The following is a 20586-nucleotide window of genomic DNA, read 5'->3' on the forward strand; positions in this document are numbered from 1 at the left end:
GCATATAACACTACTGGGTGACTTGAAAAGCCATAGTCATTTGATCAATGATATAATAATACTCTTAGTAAGAATGTTTATATTTAATTTACAATCTGTAGAAACTATGAGAATAGAAAGCTTTTTTGTGAAACATCACAGCACAGTTGAAAAGTAGAATGGCAAGTAGAAGATAGATGGGATGGGTTGAGGGTAGCAAGAAAAACAAGATGGTGTAAAATGTATCGTGTTCGTAAAATGTATATAGTATGTTCACAAACTAGTTCCCAAACGTTTTCACTCAGGCCCCTTTCTAGCATTGGGGAACATTTGTGACCCACCACCTGGATTCGGTCCTATGTAGCTAAATTTGAAGTGGTGTTTTTTTTACATTGGATAAAAGTAGAAACTCAGAGCTAGAAAATTGTATATCATACACTGCAGTTGAGGAACAATGAGAAAGTCATTCTGCTTTGAAAGTTGATAAACTTGTAACACCACTTTTGAGAAAATGGCCCTTGAATGTTTTGGTACAGCTACTGGAGAGCTCTTCTTTGTCTACACCCATGCAGCATCGTCCACACTCTCTTAAGCCTTAGCCCCACCCATATCTTTAAGGATTCACGGTGTAGTAAACAAACAAAGATTTCAAGTCTAAACGTGGTGAAAGTAAGTAGCAATATCTAGTCCTTGGCCTATATCATCATCTGATTTTGGTGCAGGTCATGTTGTTCTTCACTTTACTGTCTCTGGTAAACACACACTATATCAAATATAATCTAAGTTTATTTGTCACATGCACAGGATACAGAAGGTGTAAACGGGACAGTTAAAAGGTTACTTGCATAGTTGGATTATCCACACATACTTTGCATCTTATGTTATAGACAGAAGCATGCTACATGGCAGACCAATCCAAACTCATCTCTGCATTTCCAGACCATCCATTATCACACAATCATGGCGAGCAGGAAGGTTCCTGTATTTCTTCCGTGGCTTTTAAACCAACCAGTTTGTTATTAAAGCACATGAAGGTTCACATGTTCCAAAAAAACATGTTTTTATAAAAATAAAACATTAAAATGCCTCACCTGTGAAATAGTGACGTGCAACAGGTCACATTTGATCCACCAAAGCTTCAGAGCAAAAATTTAATGGTTCTGTTTTTTGAAAAGAAGAAAAAAAAATAGATGGGGATTGAAAATGATGCAGACAATTACGTTGTTAGAACCCAGTATCTGCAATATTAAAGCTGATCTACCCCTAAAAAAAAAAAAAAACAGAAAAACAAAAACAAATGTGTGTATTGTATCGGTGTGCGTTGTATGTGTTTTATTCCAGTGTCAACGTGTTTGCCTATGTGTTGTGTGAGGAGGCTGGCTGGCTGGGTGAGATGAAATAAATACGTCTCCTGCTGAACAATCCATACTGGTTTAAGAACGGAGTCGGTATGAGCTTGGCTCCATGGCTGTGCCCACACACGCTCAACCGCCAAAGTGTAAAATTAAGAAACGTGGAGTTCTTATCTGGCCTTAACCTCTTAGGTCGACCCGACACGCAGGCGGCCCATCTAGACATCTGGAAATGCAAATGCGCTACGCTAAATGCTAATAGCACTCGTTAAAACTCAAACGTTCATTAAAACACACATGCAGGGTACTGAATTAAAGCTACACTCGTTGTGAATCCAGCCAACAAGTCAGATTTTTAAAATGCTTTTCGGTGAAAGCATGAGAAGTTATTATCTGATAGCATGCAACACCTCTAAAGACCCGCAGGGGACGTAAACAAAATAATTAGCATAGTCGGCGCTACACAAAATGCAGAAATAAAATATAAAACATTCATTACCTTTGACAATCTTCTTTGATGGCACTCCTAGATGTCCCATAAACATCACTATTGGGTCTTTTTTCGATGAAATCGGTCCATATATAGCCTAAATATCGATCTATGAAGACTGTGTGATCAAGGAAAAAAACTGTGTTTTATAGCAACGTCATTATTTAAAATTAAAAAGTTGACGATAAACTTTCACAAAACACTTCGAAGTACTTTTGTAATGCAACTTTAGGTATTAGTAAACGTTAATAATCGATCAAATTGATCACGAGGCGATGTATATTCTATAGCTCTCCGTCTTGAAATAATGTCCGGATAAATCTCAACCAAAATATCCGGTCGGAGACCGGAAAAAATGGGCTGTCTCTTCTTCGTTTGACCAAGAAACAAAGCCTAGGCAATTGACAAGACTGGTGACATCGTGTGGAAGCTGTAGGAATTGCAATCTCGGCTCCAGGTAATGTGGTTCCCGTTCAACAATACATTGAAGTGGCGCATTTATACATTTTCCAATTTTCAGTGATCAGATTTTCCTGCGCTTTTTGATGAAACGCACGTTCTGTTATAGTCACAGCCGTGATTTAACCAGTTTTAGAAACGTCTGAGTGTTTTCTATCCACACATACTAATCATATGCATATACTATATTCCTGGCATGGCTAGCAGGGCGCTGAAATGTTGCACGATTTTTAACAGAATGTTTGAAAAAGTAGGGGGTAGGATCAACAGGTTAAGTTCACCTGTCCCTTATTATCCCTTCACATCAAAGTACAATGATGGATGTTATAAACACTGGGATAATTAAGTCCCTCTAGATTGATGCTGTGAGTGTGTGTGTTTGCGCTTGTGCGTGTGTGTTTCCCCCTCCCCAGTGCTGGACTGTCCTGCGCTGACCCTGCAGAGCTCTCGTAGTCTAGACACTTTGTCAGACCTGAAGCTGCAGCGTCTGGAGGTGGAGCTAGAGAGGGCGCGGCATGAGGCTGAGCGGGCGTGTCAGAGGGAAGAGGAAGTGAAGGCCGAGTGTGAGAGACTGCAGGAGGAGCTGAGACAGATCCAGAACAACCACATAGGGAGGGTCAGTGAACAACACACACACACACACACATATCTAACACACTGGTATGTATAACAAACATAGTCACTCCTTCTAACTCTTGTTCTCGTCTGGCTCTCTGGCTCTCTCGTCTGGCTCTCTGGCTCTCTCGTCTGGCTCTTGCTGTCACATTTTGTCCAATCTACTTCGAGCACCTGCATGCTAATGTAATTTCATGCTCTACTTCGGCAGGAAATGACTTCGCCGTGTGAGCAGTGTGATGTGGAGTGGATAAAGAAGGTGGGAGATGAGCAGTAAGTGACGACAACAACCATTTACTATGTGACACCATAAGACCTGTAACTTTTTAGCTGTCGGATAGAGAGAGGGAGAGGTTGGGAGGGACAGAAGGAGAGAAAGAGGTATGAGATAAATAGTTTGAGAGAGAGAGAGGCAGAGAGAGAGACATACAGAGGGTGAGAGAGAGGAGAAGAGAGACAGAGAGAGAGAATAGTAGCAGACAGTAATGTTTCACTAGGATCTGTACCTGACTCATATCTGAAGGTCTAGACCAGGGATGGGCAACTTTGATGGGGACGGGGGCCACAGTGGCTCGTGGGTCTGCCTACAACACCAGTGGAGGTCAGTGCTTTTTAATGAGCAAGGCCTTATTTCTATTACAGCATATTGGATGACTGTCATTCATATTCCATTCACCCAGTTCAACGTAACATCGATAGGTTGAGGCTGCTACATCATGAGATTGCTGCAACCTAGCCAATGAATGGAAGTTTACAACGTAGGTGCGCACAGGTCAAGAGAACAGTCATGCCTTGCACACTCTTGCCTGCATCTAGCTGATCTAGGCTGTAATCAGTAGTCCAACGGTTGCAAAGGAGAGTATCTATTGGACAAATTCAGGTATGTTTTTCCCCGTTTGCTTCCATTTAAGAAAGGTTTTTCAACAGAATCAGAATTGAATTACACCCCTGAACACACACAAACAGTTCACTTACATAGCCACATTACAAACAGCTCGTCGTATTCCTCCTCACATCTACAGGCTCTCCTCCTCTCACCTTTTCCCTTTGCTTGTGGATTTTAATGCACAACACATCAGCTGTCTGTGACCAGGCGAAAAAAAAACATTTCCAAGCCAAACCTTCATATCATAACCGCTACACAAGGCCTACATCGTTGTCACCATATTAGCTAAAGTAATGTCATAGTCAACATAGTCTAATAGAAATAACGTGTTAGTAAACTTGCTACAATCATGCAGTACAGTGTACAGTCAGTAAGAAGTTTAGCAGTTACACTGGCGGGCCACGGTGGCAATAATTTACACTGAACAAAAATATAAACGCAACAGTTTTTTACGGAGTTGCAGTTCATATAAGGAAATCAGTTCATTTAAATTAATTCATTATACCTTAATGTATGGATTTCACATGACTGGGAATACAGATGTGCATCTGTTCGTCACAGATACCTTTACAAAAAAGGGAGGGGCATTGATCAGGAATCCAGTCAGTATCTGAAGTGACCACATTTGCCTCATGCAGCGCGACACATCTCCTTCGCATAGAGTTGATCAGGCTGTTGATTGTGGCCTGTGGAATGTTGTCCCTCCTCTTCCATGGCAGTGCGAAGTTGCTGGATATTGTCGGGAACTGGAACACACTGTCGTACACGTAAATCAAGACCATCCCAAACAGGCTCAATGGGTGACATGTCTAGTGAGTATGCAGGCCATGGAAGAAGACATTTTCAGCTTTCAGGAATTGTGTTCAGATCCTTGTGACATGGGCCTGTGCATTATCATGCTGAAACATGAAGTGATGGGGGCGGATGAATGGCACAACAACGGGTCTCAGGATCTCGTCACGGTATCTCTGTGCATTCAAATTGCCATCGATAAAAGGCAATTGTGTTCATTGTCCGTTTTACAGCTAATTTCCTGCATTTCTACACATTTTCCCATAGGGTAGAGGCAAATATTTGCCGTTTTTAATATGATAACTGATGAACAATGGGCCTGAGGTGGTACGTAGCCTAGTGGCTAGATCATTGAGCCAGTAACTAAAAGGTTGCTGGATCAAATACCAGAGCTGACAAGGTCAAAATCTGTCATTCTGCCATTGAGCTAGGCCGATAACCCACTGCTGTTCCCCGGGCGCCGAAGACGTGCATGTCGATTAGGGCAGCCCCCCGCACCTCTCGGATTCAGAGTGTAGCTTTGCAGCTGACAGCTAGACTCATTTACCAAAATCTAAAATAAAATGCTCCTTATTAAGTGACTGCTGATGCACAACCAAATTTCGAAAATTGCACCTTGTGTATTCTCGTATTCTAACTTTCAACAGTAAGTTGGGGCCATGACTGACTTCCCCTCCCGCCCAACATTTTTATTTTATTGATTTATTACTATGCTTTAAATTAGTCCCATCGCTGGTCTAGACATTCGAGGGTCTAAAGGGTCATCTCTAGGGAACTCATTAGAATCTAAATGAGCTTTTTTTCCAGTCCCATCTTAAAGTAGAACTCTGCCTAGAATAATGGCCTTTCCATTGCATTTGCATGCATTGATATTACTAGTACATTAGTGCCCATACACCTTGCACTGGGTCATTCTGTGGACCTCAGTGTCTTTCAATGTGGGGAACAGTTTTGTCTTGTGTGGTAATATATAAGACAACAGTAGAGGGCAGTGTGAGCACAACATTTCCTGACAGCAGTTCTTCATGTTGTTTCTCAGGGGAACCTACACTGACACCTCTGTGGGGACTATGCGCCCCTCTACCCCATTCAGTCTCCCCATCCTCCCCACACACATCAGTCACACCACATACAGCTCGCCCACTAGCTGTATGAAAAACCAACATGTGAAACGTGAATACTGTTTCGGTAAGAAAGTGGATGTAAATTGCACTGTAGAGGGGTTGAGATTGAGTGGGGCAGAGGCCAGGGAGGGGAAGCCTACTACTTTTCCAGACCTCAGTCACATCTTGGTTTCACTGCCTTACTCACCCTATTTTCTTTCTGAATGAGAGCTGACTTCTTGTAAGAGCTCTTGTTTAATGTAAATGGCTCTTAGATTCTTGTGAAACTGGTCGCGTGTTGCATGTTCTGGAGACACGGACAATTATAATGTTTGGCTTCAAATTGTGTCATTCCCCTGCAGAAAAATGCAGAGATGATTAAATGTGATAATTGAATTGTGTAGACCATTATGGAATGAACTTGACATGGTTGACATACTTGTTTACAATTGTAATTGCTTTGTTCAGTTCCACAGTATGGAGATCACATTTTCAATCTCAAACAAATTCAGAAAGTAAAAGGGGAGACAGTAAGGAACAGCAGAGAATAGACCTCCTGTGTTATAAATGTGTTATTACTGTACAGTGGCTTCTGACGGTGTGTAGGCTGTGGACATGAGAGTCGAAAGCCCGCACATATTTAGTGCTTGTTTCATCAGAGGCCTAAAGGGGCTATGGGGCCTCATTACTACTGCCTCTGTGACACAGGAGGTTGGTGGCACCTCTCATCTTGGAGGACGGGCTCGTGGTAATGGCTGGAGTGGAATCACTGGAAATTGTATCAAATACATCAAACACATGAAAACTATTCCAGCCATTATTATGAGCCGTTCTCCCCTCAGCAGCCTCCACTGCTCTGTGACTTTAGATACCGGTATCTGTAATCATCCATCACCTTTTATTAAATATCACTAACCAATGGAACTTTTATTGAGAAATTGTACGGTGTATGTACACTACCATTCAAAAGTTTGGGGTCACTTAGAAATATCCTTGTTTTTGAAGGAAAATAACACTTTTTGTCCATTAAAATAACCTCAAATTGATCAGAAATACAGTGTAGACATTGTTAACTTCTTGGCGCACCCATCCCTTTAGCGGAATATTTTCATCAACATCCGTTGGATTGCAAGCGCACCAAATTCAAATAAAATTACTAAAAATATTTAATTTTCATGAAATCACAAGTGCAATTTAGCAAAACACAGCTTAGCTTGTTGTTAATCCACCTGGCGTGTCAGATTTCAAAAAAGCTTTTCTACGAAAGCAAACCAAGCGTTTATGTAAGGGCTTCTCTCTCAGCAGACAAAACATTACAAACAGCTAGCAGCAAAGTAGATTGGTCACGAAAGTCAGAAAAGCAATAAAATGAATTGCTTACCTTTGATGATCTTCAGATGTTTGCACTCACGAGAGTCCCAGTTACACAATAAATGTTCCTTTTGTTTCACAAAGATTATTTTATATTCAAAATACCTCCATTTTGTTGGCGCGTTTTGTTCAGAAATCCATAGGCTTCGAGCGGTCAGAGCAGGGCAGATAAAAATTCCAAATAGTATCCTTAAAGTTCATAGAAACATGTCAAACGTTTTTTATAATCAATCCTCAAGTTGTTTTTACAATAAATAATCGATCATATTTCAACCGGACCGTAGCTTTTTCAATAGGAGAGAGAGAGAAAATGTCTGCAGCCATCCACTGACGAAATGTGATCGTTCTCGCTCTTCTTTCAGAATAAAAGCCTGAAACTATGTCTAAAGACTGTTCACACCATGTGGAAGCCATAGGGAAAGGAATCTGGTTGATATCCCTTTAAATGGAGAGAAGGCAGGCAATGGAACAGAGAGGTTTCAGGAAAAACAGCACTTCCGGGTTGGATTTTCCTCAGGTTTTCACCTGCAATATCAGTTCTGTTATACTCACAGACAATATTTTGACAGTTTTGGAAACTTTAGATTTTTTTCTATCCTAATCTGACAATGATATGCATATTCTAGATTCTGGGCCTGAGAAATAGGCAGTTTCATTTGCGTACATTTTTCATCCAAACATCAAAATACTGCCCTCTTACACTATACAGGTTAATGTTGTAAATTTTTTATTTTTTTATTTTTTATTTCACCTTTATTTAACCAGGTAGGCAAGTTGAGAACAAGTTCTCATTTACAATTGCGACCTGGCCAAGATAAAGCAAAGCAGTTCGACTGATACAACGACACAGAGTTACACATGGAGTAAAACAAACATACAGTCAATAATACAGTATAAACAAGTCTATATACAATGTGAGCAAATGAGGTGAGAAGGGAGGTAAAGGCAAAAAAGGCAATGGTGGCAAAGCAAATACAATATAGCAAGTAAAACACTGGAATGGTAGTTTTAAATGACTATTGTAGCTGGAAACGGCTGATTTTTAATGGAATATTTACATAGACATACAGAGGCCTCTTATCAGCAACCATCACTCCTGTGTTCCAATGGCACGTTATGTTAGCTAATCCAAGTTTATCATTTTAAAACGCTAATTGATCATTAGAAAACCCTTTTGCAATTATATTAGCACAGCGGAAAACTGTTGTTCTGTTTATAAAATCAATAAACCTGGCCTTTAGACGAATTGAGTATCTGGAGCATCAGAATTTGTGGGTTCAATTACAGGCTCAAAATGGCCAGAAACAAAGACCTTTCTTCTAAAACTCATTAGTCTATTCTTGTTCTGAGAAATGAAGGCTATTCCATGCGAGAAATTGACAAGAAAGTGAAGATCTGGTACAACGCTGTGTACTACTCCCTTCACAGAACAGAGCAAACTGGCTCTAGCCAGAATAGAAAGAGGAGTGGGAGGCCCCGGTGCACAACTGAGCAAGGGGACAAGTACATGTAAAACACCAGTCTCAACATCAACAGGCGACTCTGGGATGCTGGCCTTCTAGGCAGAGTTGCAAAGAAAAAGCCATATCTCAGACTGCCAATAAAAAGAAAAGATTAGGATGGGCAAAAGAAGACAGACACTGGACAGAGTAAGATTGGGGGGAAAAAGTGTTATGGACAGACAAATCTAAGTTTGAGGTGTTCGGATCACAAAGAAGAACATTCATGAGATGCAGATGACACCATCTGTCAAGCATGGTGGAGGCAATGTGATGGTCTGGGGGTGCTTTGGTGGTGGTAAAAGTGCGATATTTGTACAGGGTAAAATGGATCTTGAAGAAGGAAGGCTATCACTCTATTTTGCACTGCCATGCCATACCCTGTGGACAGCGTTAAATTGGGGCCAAATTCCAGGACAATGACCCAAAGCACAGCTCCAAACTATGCAAGAACTATTTAGGGAAGAAGCTCTCTATAGGCCAGCACAGCCACCGGATCTCAACTCTATTGAGCTGTTGTGGGAGCAGATTGACCATATGGTATGTAAATTGTGCACATCAAGCCAATACAAAATTGTAGGAGGTGCTTCAGTAAGTATTAGGGTGAAATCTCTTCAGATTACCTCAAGAAATTGACAACTAGAATGCCAAAGGTCTGTGTAACCGGTTCTGCACCGGTACCTTTCTGTGTTGTGTTCTGGTAAGGTAGGTGGAACATAAGGCTCTGGACACAATTCAGCCGGTTGTCTCTCTTTTAATGACTGCATGGAATGGATACAGATACAAGGCATGTAAACTTCTGACCCACTGGAATTGTGATACAGTGAATTATAAGTGAAATAATCGGTCTGTAAGCAATTGTTGGAAAGATTCTTGTGTCATGCACAAAGTAGATGTCCTAACCGACTTAGCAAAGCTATAGTTTGTTAACAAGAGTGGTTGAAAAACGAGTTTGAATGACTCCAGCCTAAGTGTATGTAAACTTCCGACTTCAACTGTAGGTATGTTGTAAAAGCTTGACGTCAAGTCCATGGTACTGAAGTAGGTGTTTCTCCCTAGGGCTGCATGACAGTCAGATTGGTGTGGAAGTGAAGTGCATCTTTGAGTGTCCTTGCATTTAGCCATCTGAAATCTGTACATATACGAAGACCACCATCTTTCTTCCACACCATTACGAGAGGGGTAGCATATTCGCTTACGAATTTCCTGATTACTTCCTGTTCCTCCATTTCCGTCAACACTTGTCGTAGTTTCTGGTAATGAGCAGGCGGAACCCTCAGATATGGTAGGTGAAATGGTATGTCATCTGTGAGTCAAATGCGATGCTCAAAGCCCTTGGCATCGCCACAATCCAGAGCGCTCTTGGAGAACACACCGTTGTAGTTAATAAGTAACTGAACTAATTTCTCTCTTGATGCTTGACTGATTGTTCGATGTCAATCTCTCCCAACCCTACATCTAGCAGTCTCTGCTTCAAATCCACGGAGTCGGTTGTAATGGGCTGCTTTCCTAGAGTTCCCCCTTCCATCTTGCAGGAGCCTTGGAAAACGGTGAAGTCCTCCACAGCCAGACAGGGAGACACATCAGCCAGCTTGCAGTTTCTCTTTAGAGTGAAAGGTTTGTCCGATAGGTTGGTGACTTTCATGGGCACCCACCTGTCGCCCCACATGGGTGTGATGACTCGACCCACCATGGTATTTTGTGGAATGGTCTTGGATGAAGTGGGTTCGACCACAATAGTGCTCCCTGGAGACATTGGCACTCTGTTGGGAAGCCTCCCCCATACTACATGCTCTTGTTTAGCGAGAAATGTGACAGCCTGGTTGAGTTTGACTGTCCCTATTTTTCTGGGCATTTCCTCACTCTGCCAACATGTCAGGTTAGTCATTATGTTCAAGAAGTATTCACCTGCAGGTGATGGCTGCGAAGTGCATTCTGATATGAGTCTCCAGTACTCGTCAGTACCCTTCATTTGATGCATAAGGTGTTTTATCAAGTTTGTACCGAGAATGAGATCATCGTGCTGACCTGGGACTATGAGCACAGGGACTAAACAACTAATCCCGTACACGTTAAGGTCAATTTCATACATGCATTTTGGTTGTGCCGTTTCCCCCCCGACACCAACGAGAATGACTGGCTCTGATAGTGGCTTCTTCTCTAGACTAATACTTTCCGCAAGCATTCTTCGTTCTGCTGCTTCACTTAAAGTACAAGCCATAGAGTCGGTGTCAAGCATGCTTTTCAATTGGAACTGGTTATTTACAGTGACTGGGGCATAAAATAGTTCATCAAATGGCGTTACTCTTTGTTTATTCTGCACTATGACCCGAACCCCTTCTGGTGCTGTACTACATGCGCTCACATATCGTCGTTCTAAATCTTCATCACACTCAAGGGTTTGTTTCTCTTCACCCGCATATCCCCCCTCCAAATGTGGGCCCGCTAGTTTAACGTCTCTGCTCCATTGGTTGCTCGTGTGTGCTCCTCACTGTATCTAGGCCCAGACTTCGGACAGTTTTTCTTCCAGTGAACTGACTCAAAGCATGACAAACACAGACCCTCCCTTCTACAGTGTGCAAGTGTAGAGTGGTTTGAACCGTTACACACCTTGCAATATTTCCTGTAAGAGAACCCTTGTTTAGGTGGGTGTTGCGGTCTTACTGTTGTCTGAGTGTTCTGCGTTAGCACACGATCAAGTAAGCTTATCATGGTTGCATGCAGTTTCCTTCAGTTTGATTAGAGGGTGTGACAATTACCTCACTCTGGTTAGGAGACACTGGACAAGATGTCACTTCATCTTCAAGTATAGGCGTCTGGACATGTGTGACCACCTGTCTCACAGCAGCAGGGCGCTTTGACTTGGTCAACATTTGGGCTTTCATTTCAGACTGAATTCTCGTCTAGACGTTCTTGTATCTCAGTTGCTGTCCACCTATCAGCTGCTTTGAACTTTAAACCGCATGACCAACTTCATACCAGATAAATTAAGGGAGGGTGTGTCAGTGAATGTCTTGCCTGCACTGGAGCTCTGAGCATGTGCACCACTATCCTCCTTCCCCTCACCTTTCTTCCTAATTTGAGCTGATATAGACTGTCCTATCTGATGGGCGAGTTGTGTGATAAGATTTCCCAAGTTAGGACCGGCCACCTCTGAACTATCTGAGTGAGTGTCACTTGGCATAATTACAGGAGCCGAGGGTGTGTCGTTGGTGAATCTACAACACCTATAGTTCTATCTGGGGTCTGAGGCAACTCCCTGAAAAACCTCCCTCTCCCAAGACCCAGTTCAAGCTCATCACTGAAAACAACAATATAAACAACAATATAAGTCATATTCACTATCAATATACACAACTAAAATGAAATATATGTATCAACAATTTCAAATGAATCAGTTAATCTAAGAGATATACCTAACAAAACATTTGTTTTTTCCCCTTGCGTGTGTAAGAGATTTCACTTCCAACCTGTTTATAGCATAGAAACTCCCAGCGACCAAGTTGGTGTTGATAAACGGCGATTCACAATGACCCACGTTGATCCGGGTCACGGCACCAATGTAACCTTTTCTGCACCGGTACCTTTCTGCGTTGTGTTCTGGTAAGTTGTAGGTGGAAGATAAGTCTCTGGACACAATTCAGCCGGTTGTCTCTCTTTTAATGACTGCATGGAATGGAAACAAATACAAGGCAAAAATTACTGCTGTAGTCTGGACTCCATACAAGTATATGAGCCTCTCCTCATCACGTTCTGAGCTAACTGAGAAGTAAGAGTATGGCTCCCATTGATGACATCACAGCATTAACACAATTTAAAAAAGAAATACAATAAAATAATCCACTCTTGGAAGTAATGAAATACATCTAAAAATAACCTTAAAATAATACAAAAAAATATATATATTTTTTTTAAATACAATTTTCGGTGAAAATACTTCAAGTATATTTTACACCTGTTACATCCGCAAGGCTGTAATTGCTGCAAATGGAGGACTCTTTGACGAAAGCAAAGCTTGAATGACACAATTATTATTTCAATTGAAAATCATTATTTAGAACCTTGTCAACGTCTTGAATATATTTCCTATTCATTTTGCAACTCATTTCATGTAGGTTTTCATGGAAAACAATGATGATTTCTAGGTGACCCCAAACTTTTGAACGGTAGTGGATATGTTGAGTTATGTTTAGGATATGCATTTCTTACAGTTGAGTGACAGCAGACAGGCTGTACTCAATAGTAGTATGGCAAAATAAATGTTAGAGCACACAAACAAAAAGCTGTGTAGCAGTTACAGAAACAGCAAGCCTACAGTCCGTACTCTCTAATGTGTATTCAGAGGTCAGCTCCAGATCATATGGCCCACACACAATTCCTTTCCCACACATACCAGCATATAGATTGGCTGTCATGAATCTCCTCTCGCTAGATACACACTCATCATCTCTCCTCCCTCACACACACACACACACACACACACACACACACACACACACACACACACACACACACACACACACACCTCCTTCCAAAGCAAAGGGGGCTGCAGTGCAATTGAAGTCTTGGTAGCTTTGATAACAAACATAAGAGATCACACGCGCGTGAGTGAAATGTGTTGCATTCCAAGCCGTGCTTTTCAAAGATTGTCGAGAGGCGCAGGCGAAGTTGAGAATTGTGTGAGCAGAAGTGTGAAAAGGAAGTCGCGGATGTCAAGATAGTCAATAAATACAGTTTGATGCATAGAAAATCCAAGAGACTTGAGACTGTAACCGAGGTGTAGATAGTCACTCAGACATCCCACTTGGACTGTAGAAGAAGGATAGGAGATTTCAGCTCTCAAATAGAATACCGGTACTTCCATATTCATGAAAGCTTTCGATAGAGGCAGTTAGGAAGGAGGGAATAAGGGCTTTCACTGTCATCAATGGCTTCCACGGTTCCTGTAAGTTATGTATGGTCTCTTCTATTTTCAGGTTGTTGGGAAGGTGTTGAAGGGGCTTCAATAGCCCACTCAATAGCCCTGTCTGAGTCATACAGAAACGTAGTGGGAGGACTTGGTAGGCCTGTCTGAAGGAGTCACTAGGTGATGGAATGTATGAATGCGTTCGTCTTTGGTCGAAATTATTTTGTTGAATTCTCAATTTTCCTAAAATAGAGGTTCTATCGACACCCTAAAATGGAAATGTGATGACATGTTTCTTAGATAAACAGATCTAGCTGTAATTCATTTCTGGTGTCAACGCCATTCTCCTGGCTGAAATATATTGTGATGACAGTTATGTGTTCATGGAAAAGATTCAACAATAATGACTCACGATGACTGCCATTTCCTTTATCTAATTGTTCAGTGTTTACTGGTCAAAAACCTCCAGGCAAAATGCGGTATGTTTTCTACTGCCTCCCTCTCCCTCCTACACACAAAAAAACCTAACACATTAAGACTCAATGAAGTTATTCAGTGGGTTGTGGAGAGTACTCATCATTTTCCTATGACAATGTGAGACTTCTCGTGTTGGCTCTCTAATTGGCATGACCATATAAATTCATTGAGATGCTTCCAGATTCGCCGTTGTAACAGTTGAAGTATGAAGAGGAAGTTGTTGTTTTGTCCGTTGAAAATCTTTCTCTTGATCTGTCGCTATCACTATGTAGAGTTAGCTGAGATTTTTATGGATATTGGTTTGAGAGCTCAGATAAGCTCTGTCTGGATACAGACTGGCACCTATCTACCACAGCATATCTACAGTACACACAGAAGGTATCATACTTATTCACCCCTTATGGATTTACAAAGTGGGCTTGAAATAGATTTTAAAATGTATAATTTGTTCATTGATCTACCCAAAATACTCCATAATGTCAAAGTGAAAATATATATTTTTTTAACAAATTATATAACTAAAATATAGTTGTTGCATAAGTATTGATCACCTCTGTTTAAGCAAGCCTAAATTAGTTCAGAAGTCCCTCAGTCATATATTGAATTTTAAGCATAGAGTCAACTATCAAGACCAGGGAGCTTTTAAAAATGCCTCATAAAGAAGGGCAGTGATTTGTAGATGGGTAACAATAACAAATCAGACCTTGAATATCTCTTTTTTTTTTATTAATTTTTTTATAATTCTGCTGTGGATGATGTATTAAACCACCCAGACACATCAGAAGATACAGTGGTCCTTCTGAACTGAGCTGCAGGACAGGAAATAAACTGCTCAGGGATGTTACCATGAGGCCATTGGTGATTTTAAAACAGCTACCGAGTTCAATGGCTTTGATTGGAGAAAACTAAGGATGGCTCAACAAGATTGTAGTTGTAATTACGTAAATGACTGAGTGAAAATATTCCCGAAACATGCATCCTGTATGCAACAGGCACTAAAGTAATACTGCAACAACAAAAAACAAGGCATAGGAATACATGTTTTGGCTTTAATGTAAAGCCTTAAGTTTGGGGCAAATCCAACAACACATCACCGAGTAACTGCCTCCATATGTTCAAGCATGGTTGTGGCTGCATCATGGTATGGGTATGCTTGACATCGGCAAAGACTGGGGAGTTTTTCAGGATAAAAAGAAACTGGGTGGCACTAAGCACAGGCAAAATCCTAGAGAAAAATCTGCTTGTCTGCTTTATACCAGACACTAGGAGAGGAATTCACCTTTCAGCAGAACAATAACCTACCACATAAGGCCAAGTCTATAATGGAGTTGCTTACTAAGAAGACTGTTTCTGAATGTTCCTGAGTGGCAAAGTTCTGACCTAAATCTGCTTGAAAAGCTATGGAAAGACTTGCTGTCTTCTTACCCAATAAGGTGTACTAATATGTTTTGACTTAGCAGGGTGAATGAATACTTATCTAATCAAAGTATATTAGTGTTTTATTTATCATTAATCCCCCCGCCCCAGAATTAAACAAATCTTCCACTTTGACATTAGAGTATTTTGTGCAGATTGTTTACAAAAATGACAATTTAATCCCACTTTGTAACATACTAAAAGGTGAAGAAATCAAAGGGGGTGAATACGTATGATAGGCACTGAATCTATTCTAGTTCCTCCCTAGTTCCCTCTTTTCATCCCCAAATGGGGTTGTGCTTTCACAAATGTCAGAAGTCAACCAATTTTATAATATTACATAAGGTTTGGGGCAATATTTCTACCAGAAATTATGATACAGTACATGGTTCGTACAGTATAGGTCATGACCTTTGTCATTTGTCTAAATCATTGCTTCTCTTCTGGATAAAGAGCAAAGAAATATGTTCTATAGGTCCAGTCCAAACAAACTATTCTTTGCCATCTTGTATTTCTGAAAAGGAGAGGAACATTTTCACTGCAGTCACATTTATCACACCGCTTTATTTAACTATTGTCTGTGAAAAATATGACTAAAACGCTGCTAAAGTTAAACAATCAAATAAATCACACAGCAAAAAACAATAGGCTACATTTACACAGGCAACCCAATTCTGAACTTTTTGCCACTTATTGGTATTTTGACCAATCACATCGGATCTTTTCACATCAGCTCTTTTTCAGAGAGGATCTGATTGGTCAGAAGACCAATTAATGAGGAAAAAAAACATACAGAATTGGGCTGCCCATGTAAACACAGACATAGAATGTGAGACTTTCATTTCTTTCTCCAAGCATCACATTTTCCATTACTACTGTAAGCACCTTATTCAATAAGGTGTCCGTTCTTTACCAGTCATTTTACCATCTTTATCTACCACCATCATCAATGTGTGAAATGATAGTTTTCAAGTCCAAATAAATAACAAAACGCTTTGGGAAGTTGGTTTATAAGTTCAGATAGGCTATGTTTTTGTCAGATCTTAGTCTGGATAGCAGATACACACTGCTGGCATTTATCTGACACAACCACCTCCCTTTCTCTCTATGTTTTCATTTACCACTGGTGTTGCATTGTAACAGAGCTGTTTGAAATAGCTGCCTCGTTGCCATGGTGAAGCAAATTCCTGCGTGTAATATTTAGGCAGCTGGAAATAGAGTTGCTCTGTCAATATATACGCTCACTGCTACAGAATAGTGTGATTCATGTGTGATTTGTATGATTGGTATTCTAAAAATACTCTTTATATTACGTAATGATATTCAGTCAACCTGGAGATGAGGAAGAGATGCATCTAGGAACTGCTTGGATAGACGTCAAGTGTGAATAACTGTAGACATTTGAAAACTGGAATGCATTAAGTCAGGTAACCTCACGCATTAGTGTGTACACATTTGAAGCAATGTAGTAGCATGATTTCAAAGCAGCAGCTCCTCTTCCTGGGGCCCACACAAAACATAATACAGAACATTAATAGACCAGAACAGCTCAAGGACCGAACTACATGGATGTAAAATAAGAATACACGCGTAAATACAGTATGTACATATCAGTACATATACTGTACAGTACACTGCATATACCAAACATTAGGAACACCTTTTAAATATTGAGTTGCATTCCCCCCTTTTGCCCTCAGAACAGCCTCAATTTGTCGGGGCATGGACTCTACAAGGTGTCAAACGCGTTCCACCGGGATGCTGGCCCATGTTGACTCCAACGCTTCCCACGGTTGTGTCAAGTTGGCTAGATGTCCTTTGGGTGGTGAACCATTGTTGATATACAGGCATATACAGGCACTTAAATCCATGTCTCAATTGTCTCAAGACTTAAACATTAGTCTTTAACCTGTCTCTTCCCCTTCATCTACACTGATTGAAGTGGATTTAACAAGTGACTTCAGTAAGGGATCAAATCTTTCACCTGGATTCACCTGGTCAGTCAGTAATGGAAAGAGCAGGTGTTCTTAAACTTCTGTATACTCAGTATACAAAACAAGTTATTTAGGTCAGAAACAGGAGAGGCGTTGCGATGTGAGGTGCTATTTATTAATGTGTTTTTAATTCACATTCTGCTGTTTGCTTGAGTGATTTGAGATGGCAGGGAGTTCCATGCAATCATGGCTCTATATAATACTGTGCGTTGCCTTGAATTTGTTTTGGACTTGGGGTCTATGAAGAGACCCCTGGGAGAATATAGAAAATGTATCAGTGACGTGGTCCCCACGGTGAGGGTTCGCTGCTTCCCTCATCAAAAGCCCTGGATTAACACTGAGGTTGTAGCTGAACTAATGGACATGGTTACCACCCACAGAGCTATCGTAGACAACTCTGAGGCTACGGCCGAGGACAGGAATAAGTACAAGATGTCCCACTATGACCTCCGCAGAGTCATCAAACGAGCAGAAGGACAATATGGGAATTAGGTGGAATGATAATACACAGGCTCCGACGCCTGCTGCATGTGGCAGGGGCTACAGTCCAATACGGATTACAAAGAAAGGCCCAGCAGTGATCTGCCCAAAGATGCCTGTCTTCCAGACGAACTCAATGCATTTTATGCACCCTTCGACAATAACAACACCGTACCGTGTGTGAGGGCCCCGCACCGACCCAGAGAACTGGGTGATCTCCCTCTCCGAGGCCGACGTGAGAAAGGTCTGTCATCAGGTCAACACCCGCAAAGCCACTGGGCCCAACGTTATTCCAAGGCGTGTTCTCACAGTGCAGAGCAGTTGGCAGCCATATTCACTGTAATTGTCAATCTCTCCTTGTCCCAGTCTGTAATCCTCCCATGTTTTAAGATGACCACCATCATTCCTGTCCCCAATAACTCTTAGGCTTCATGCCACAATGACTATCGCCCTGTAGCACTCACTTCTGTAATCATGAAGTGCTTTGAGAGGCTGGTTATGGCACACATTAACTCCACCATCCCAGACACCCTAGACCCACTCCAATTTGCATACCGGCACAACAGATGACGCAATCTCAATTGCTTTCCACACTGCCCTCACCCACCTAGATAAGAGGAATACCTATGTGAGAATGCTGTTCATTGACTACAGCTCAGCTTTCAACAACACTGTCCCCTCTAAATCCGTTACTAAGCTTAGGAATCTGGGTCTGAATACCTCCCTCTGCAACTGGAGGCTGGACTTCCTGACGGGCCGACCCCATGTGGTGAGGGTAGGCAACATCCCCTCTGCCACGCCGACCCTCAACAGGCGGGCCCCACAGGGGTGTGTGCGTAGTCCCTTCCTGTACTCCCTGTTCACCCACGACTGCGTGGCCACGCACAACTCCAACATCATCATCAAGTTTGCTGATGACACAATGGTGGTAGGCCTGATCACCGGCAACAATGAGTCAGCCTACAGGGAGGAGGTCATTGACCTGGCAGTGTGGTGCCAGAACAACAACCTCTCCCTCAACGTCAGTAAGACAAAGGAGCTGATCGTGGACTACTGGAAATGGGGAGGGGGGGAGAGTGAGCATGCCCTCATCCACATCGACGGAGCTGCTGTGGAGCAGGTCGAGAGCTTCAAGTTCCTCGGTGGCCAAATCACTAAAGACTTAAAATGGTCCAAACACACGCGCACAGTCGTGAAGAGGGCGTAGCAGTGCCGCCTCCCCCTCAAGAGGTTGAAAAAGTTTTGCATGGGCCCTCAAATCCTCTAAACATTCTACAGCTGTATCAAATCAAATCAAATCAAATTTATTTGATCAGCTGATATCTCAAAGTGCTGTACAGAAACCCAGCCTAAAACCCCAAACAGCAAGCAATGCAGGTGTAGAAGCACGGTGGCTAGGAAAAACTCCCTAGAAAGGCCAAAACCTAGGAAGAAACCTAGAGAGGAACCAGGCTATGTGGGGTGGCCAGTCCTCTTCTGGCTGTGCCGTGTGGAGATAACAGAACATGGCCAAGATGTTCAAATGTTCATAAATGACCAGCATGGTCAAATAATAGTAAGGCAGAACAGTTGAAACTGGAGTAGCAGCATGGCCAGGTGGACTGGGGACAGCAAGGAGTCATCATGTCAGGTAGTCCTGGGGCATGGTCCTAGGGCTCAGGTCAGATGAAACTGGAGCAGCAGCATGGCCAGGTGGACTGGGGACAGCAAGGAGTCATCATGTCAGGTAGTCCTGGGGCATGGTCCTAGGGCTCAGGTCCTCCGAGAGAGAGAAAGTAAGAAGGAGAGAATTAGAGAATGCACACTTAGATTCACACAGGACACCGAATAGGACAGGAGAAGTACTCCAGATATAACAAACTGACCCTAGCCCCCCGACACAAACTACTGCAGCATAAATACTGGAGGCTGAGACAGGAGGGGTCAGGAGACACTGTGGCCCCATCCGAGGACACCCCCGGACAGGGCCAAACAGGAAGGATATAACCCCACCCACTTTGCCAAAGCACAGCCCCCACACCACTAGAGGGATATCTTCAACCACCAACTTACCATCCTGAGACAAGGCTGAGTATAGCCCACAAAGATCTCCGCCACGGCACAACCCAAGGGGGGGGCGCCAACCCAGACAGGATGACTACAACAGTGAATCAACCCACTCAGGTGACGCACCCCCTGCAGGTGCAGCTGTACAACTGAGATTATCTTGACTCGCTGCATCACTGCCTGGTATGCTATCAATTGCATGGCGCTACAGAGGGTGATGCGGACAGCCCAGTACATCACTGGGGCCGAGCTCCCTGCCATCCACGACCTCTATATCAGGCAGTGTTGAAGGAAGGACCGGAAAATCGTTAAAGACTCCATAGACCATTCTCTCTGCTTCCGTACGGCAAGCGGTACCAGTGCATCAAGTCTGGCCCCAACAGGCTCTTGAACAACTTCTATCCCCAAGCAATAAGACTGATGAATACTGTAGCTGACAAAATAGCTACACAGACTGAGTTAACCTTATATCTTTATTGATCTTTTATTTTTGCACACTCACAGGGCCCTACACACACACACACACTGACTCCATCATCTACTCATTCGGAAAGTATTCAGACATTTAGTTACGTTACAGTCTTATTCTAACATTTATTAAATTGTTTGTTTTTCACATCAATCTACCTACACACAATACCCCATATTGGCAAAGCAAAAACAGGTTTTTAGACATTTCCAGACCCTTTACTCGGTACTTTCTTTAAGCACCTTTGGCAGC

General features: G+C 42.2%; 1 protein-coding gene across 1 annotated transcript in view; it reads left to right on the top strand.

The window, feature by feature from the left end:
- The window catches only part of LOC118357648 (TANK-binding kinase 1-binding protein 1-like), a 117115-nt gene that overhangs the window by 82830 nt on the left and 13699 nt on the right, over positions 1 to 20586 (top strand). The window contains exons 6-7 of the mRNA XM_035734971.2: positions 2694 to 2896; positions 3107 to 3168. Coding sequence (XP_035590864.1) covers positions 2694 to 2896; positions 3107 to 3168 — 265 coding nt within the window. The remainder of the gene's footprint in view (positions 1 to 2693; positions 2897 to 3106; positions 3169 to 20586) is intronic.

The sequence above is a fragment of the Oncorhynchus keta genome, chromosome 24 (assembly GCF_023373465.1).
Source record: "Oncorhynchus keta strain PuntledgeMale-10-30-2019 chromosome 24, Oket_V2, whole genome shotgun sequence".
NCBI lineage: Eukaryota > Metazoa > Chordata > Actinopteri > Salmoniformes > Salmonidae > Oncorhynchus > Oncorhynchus keta.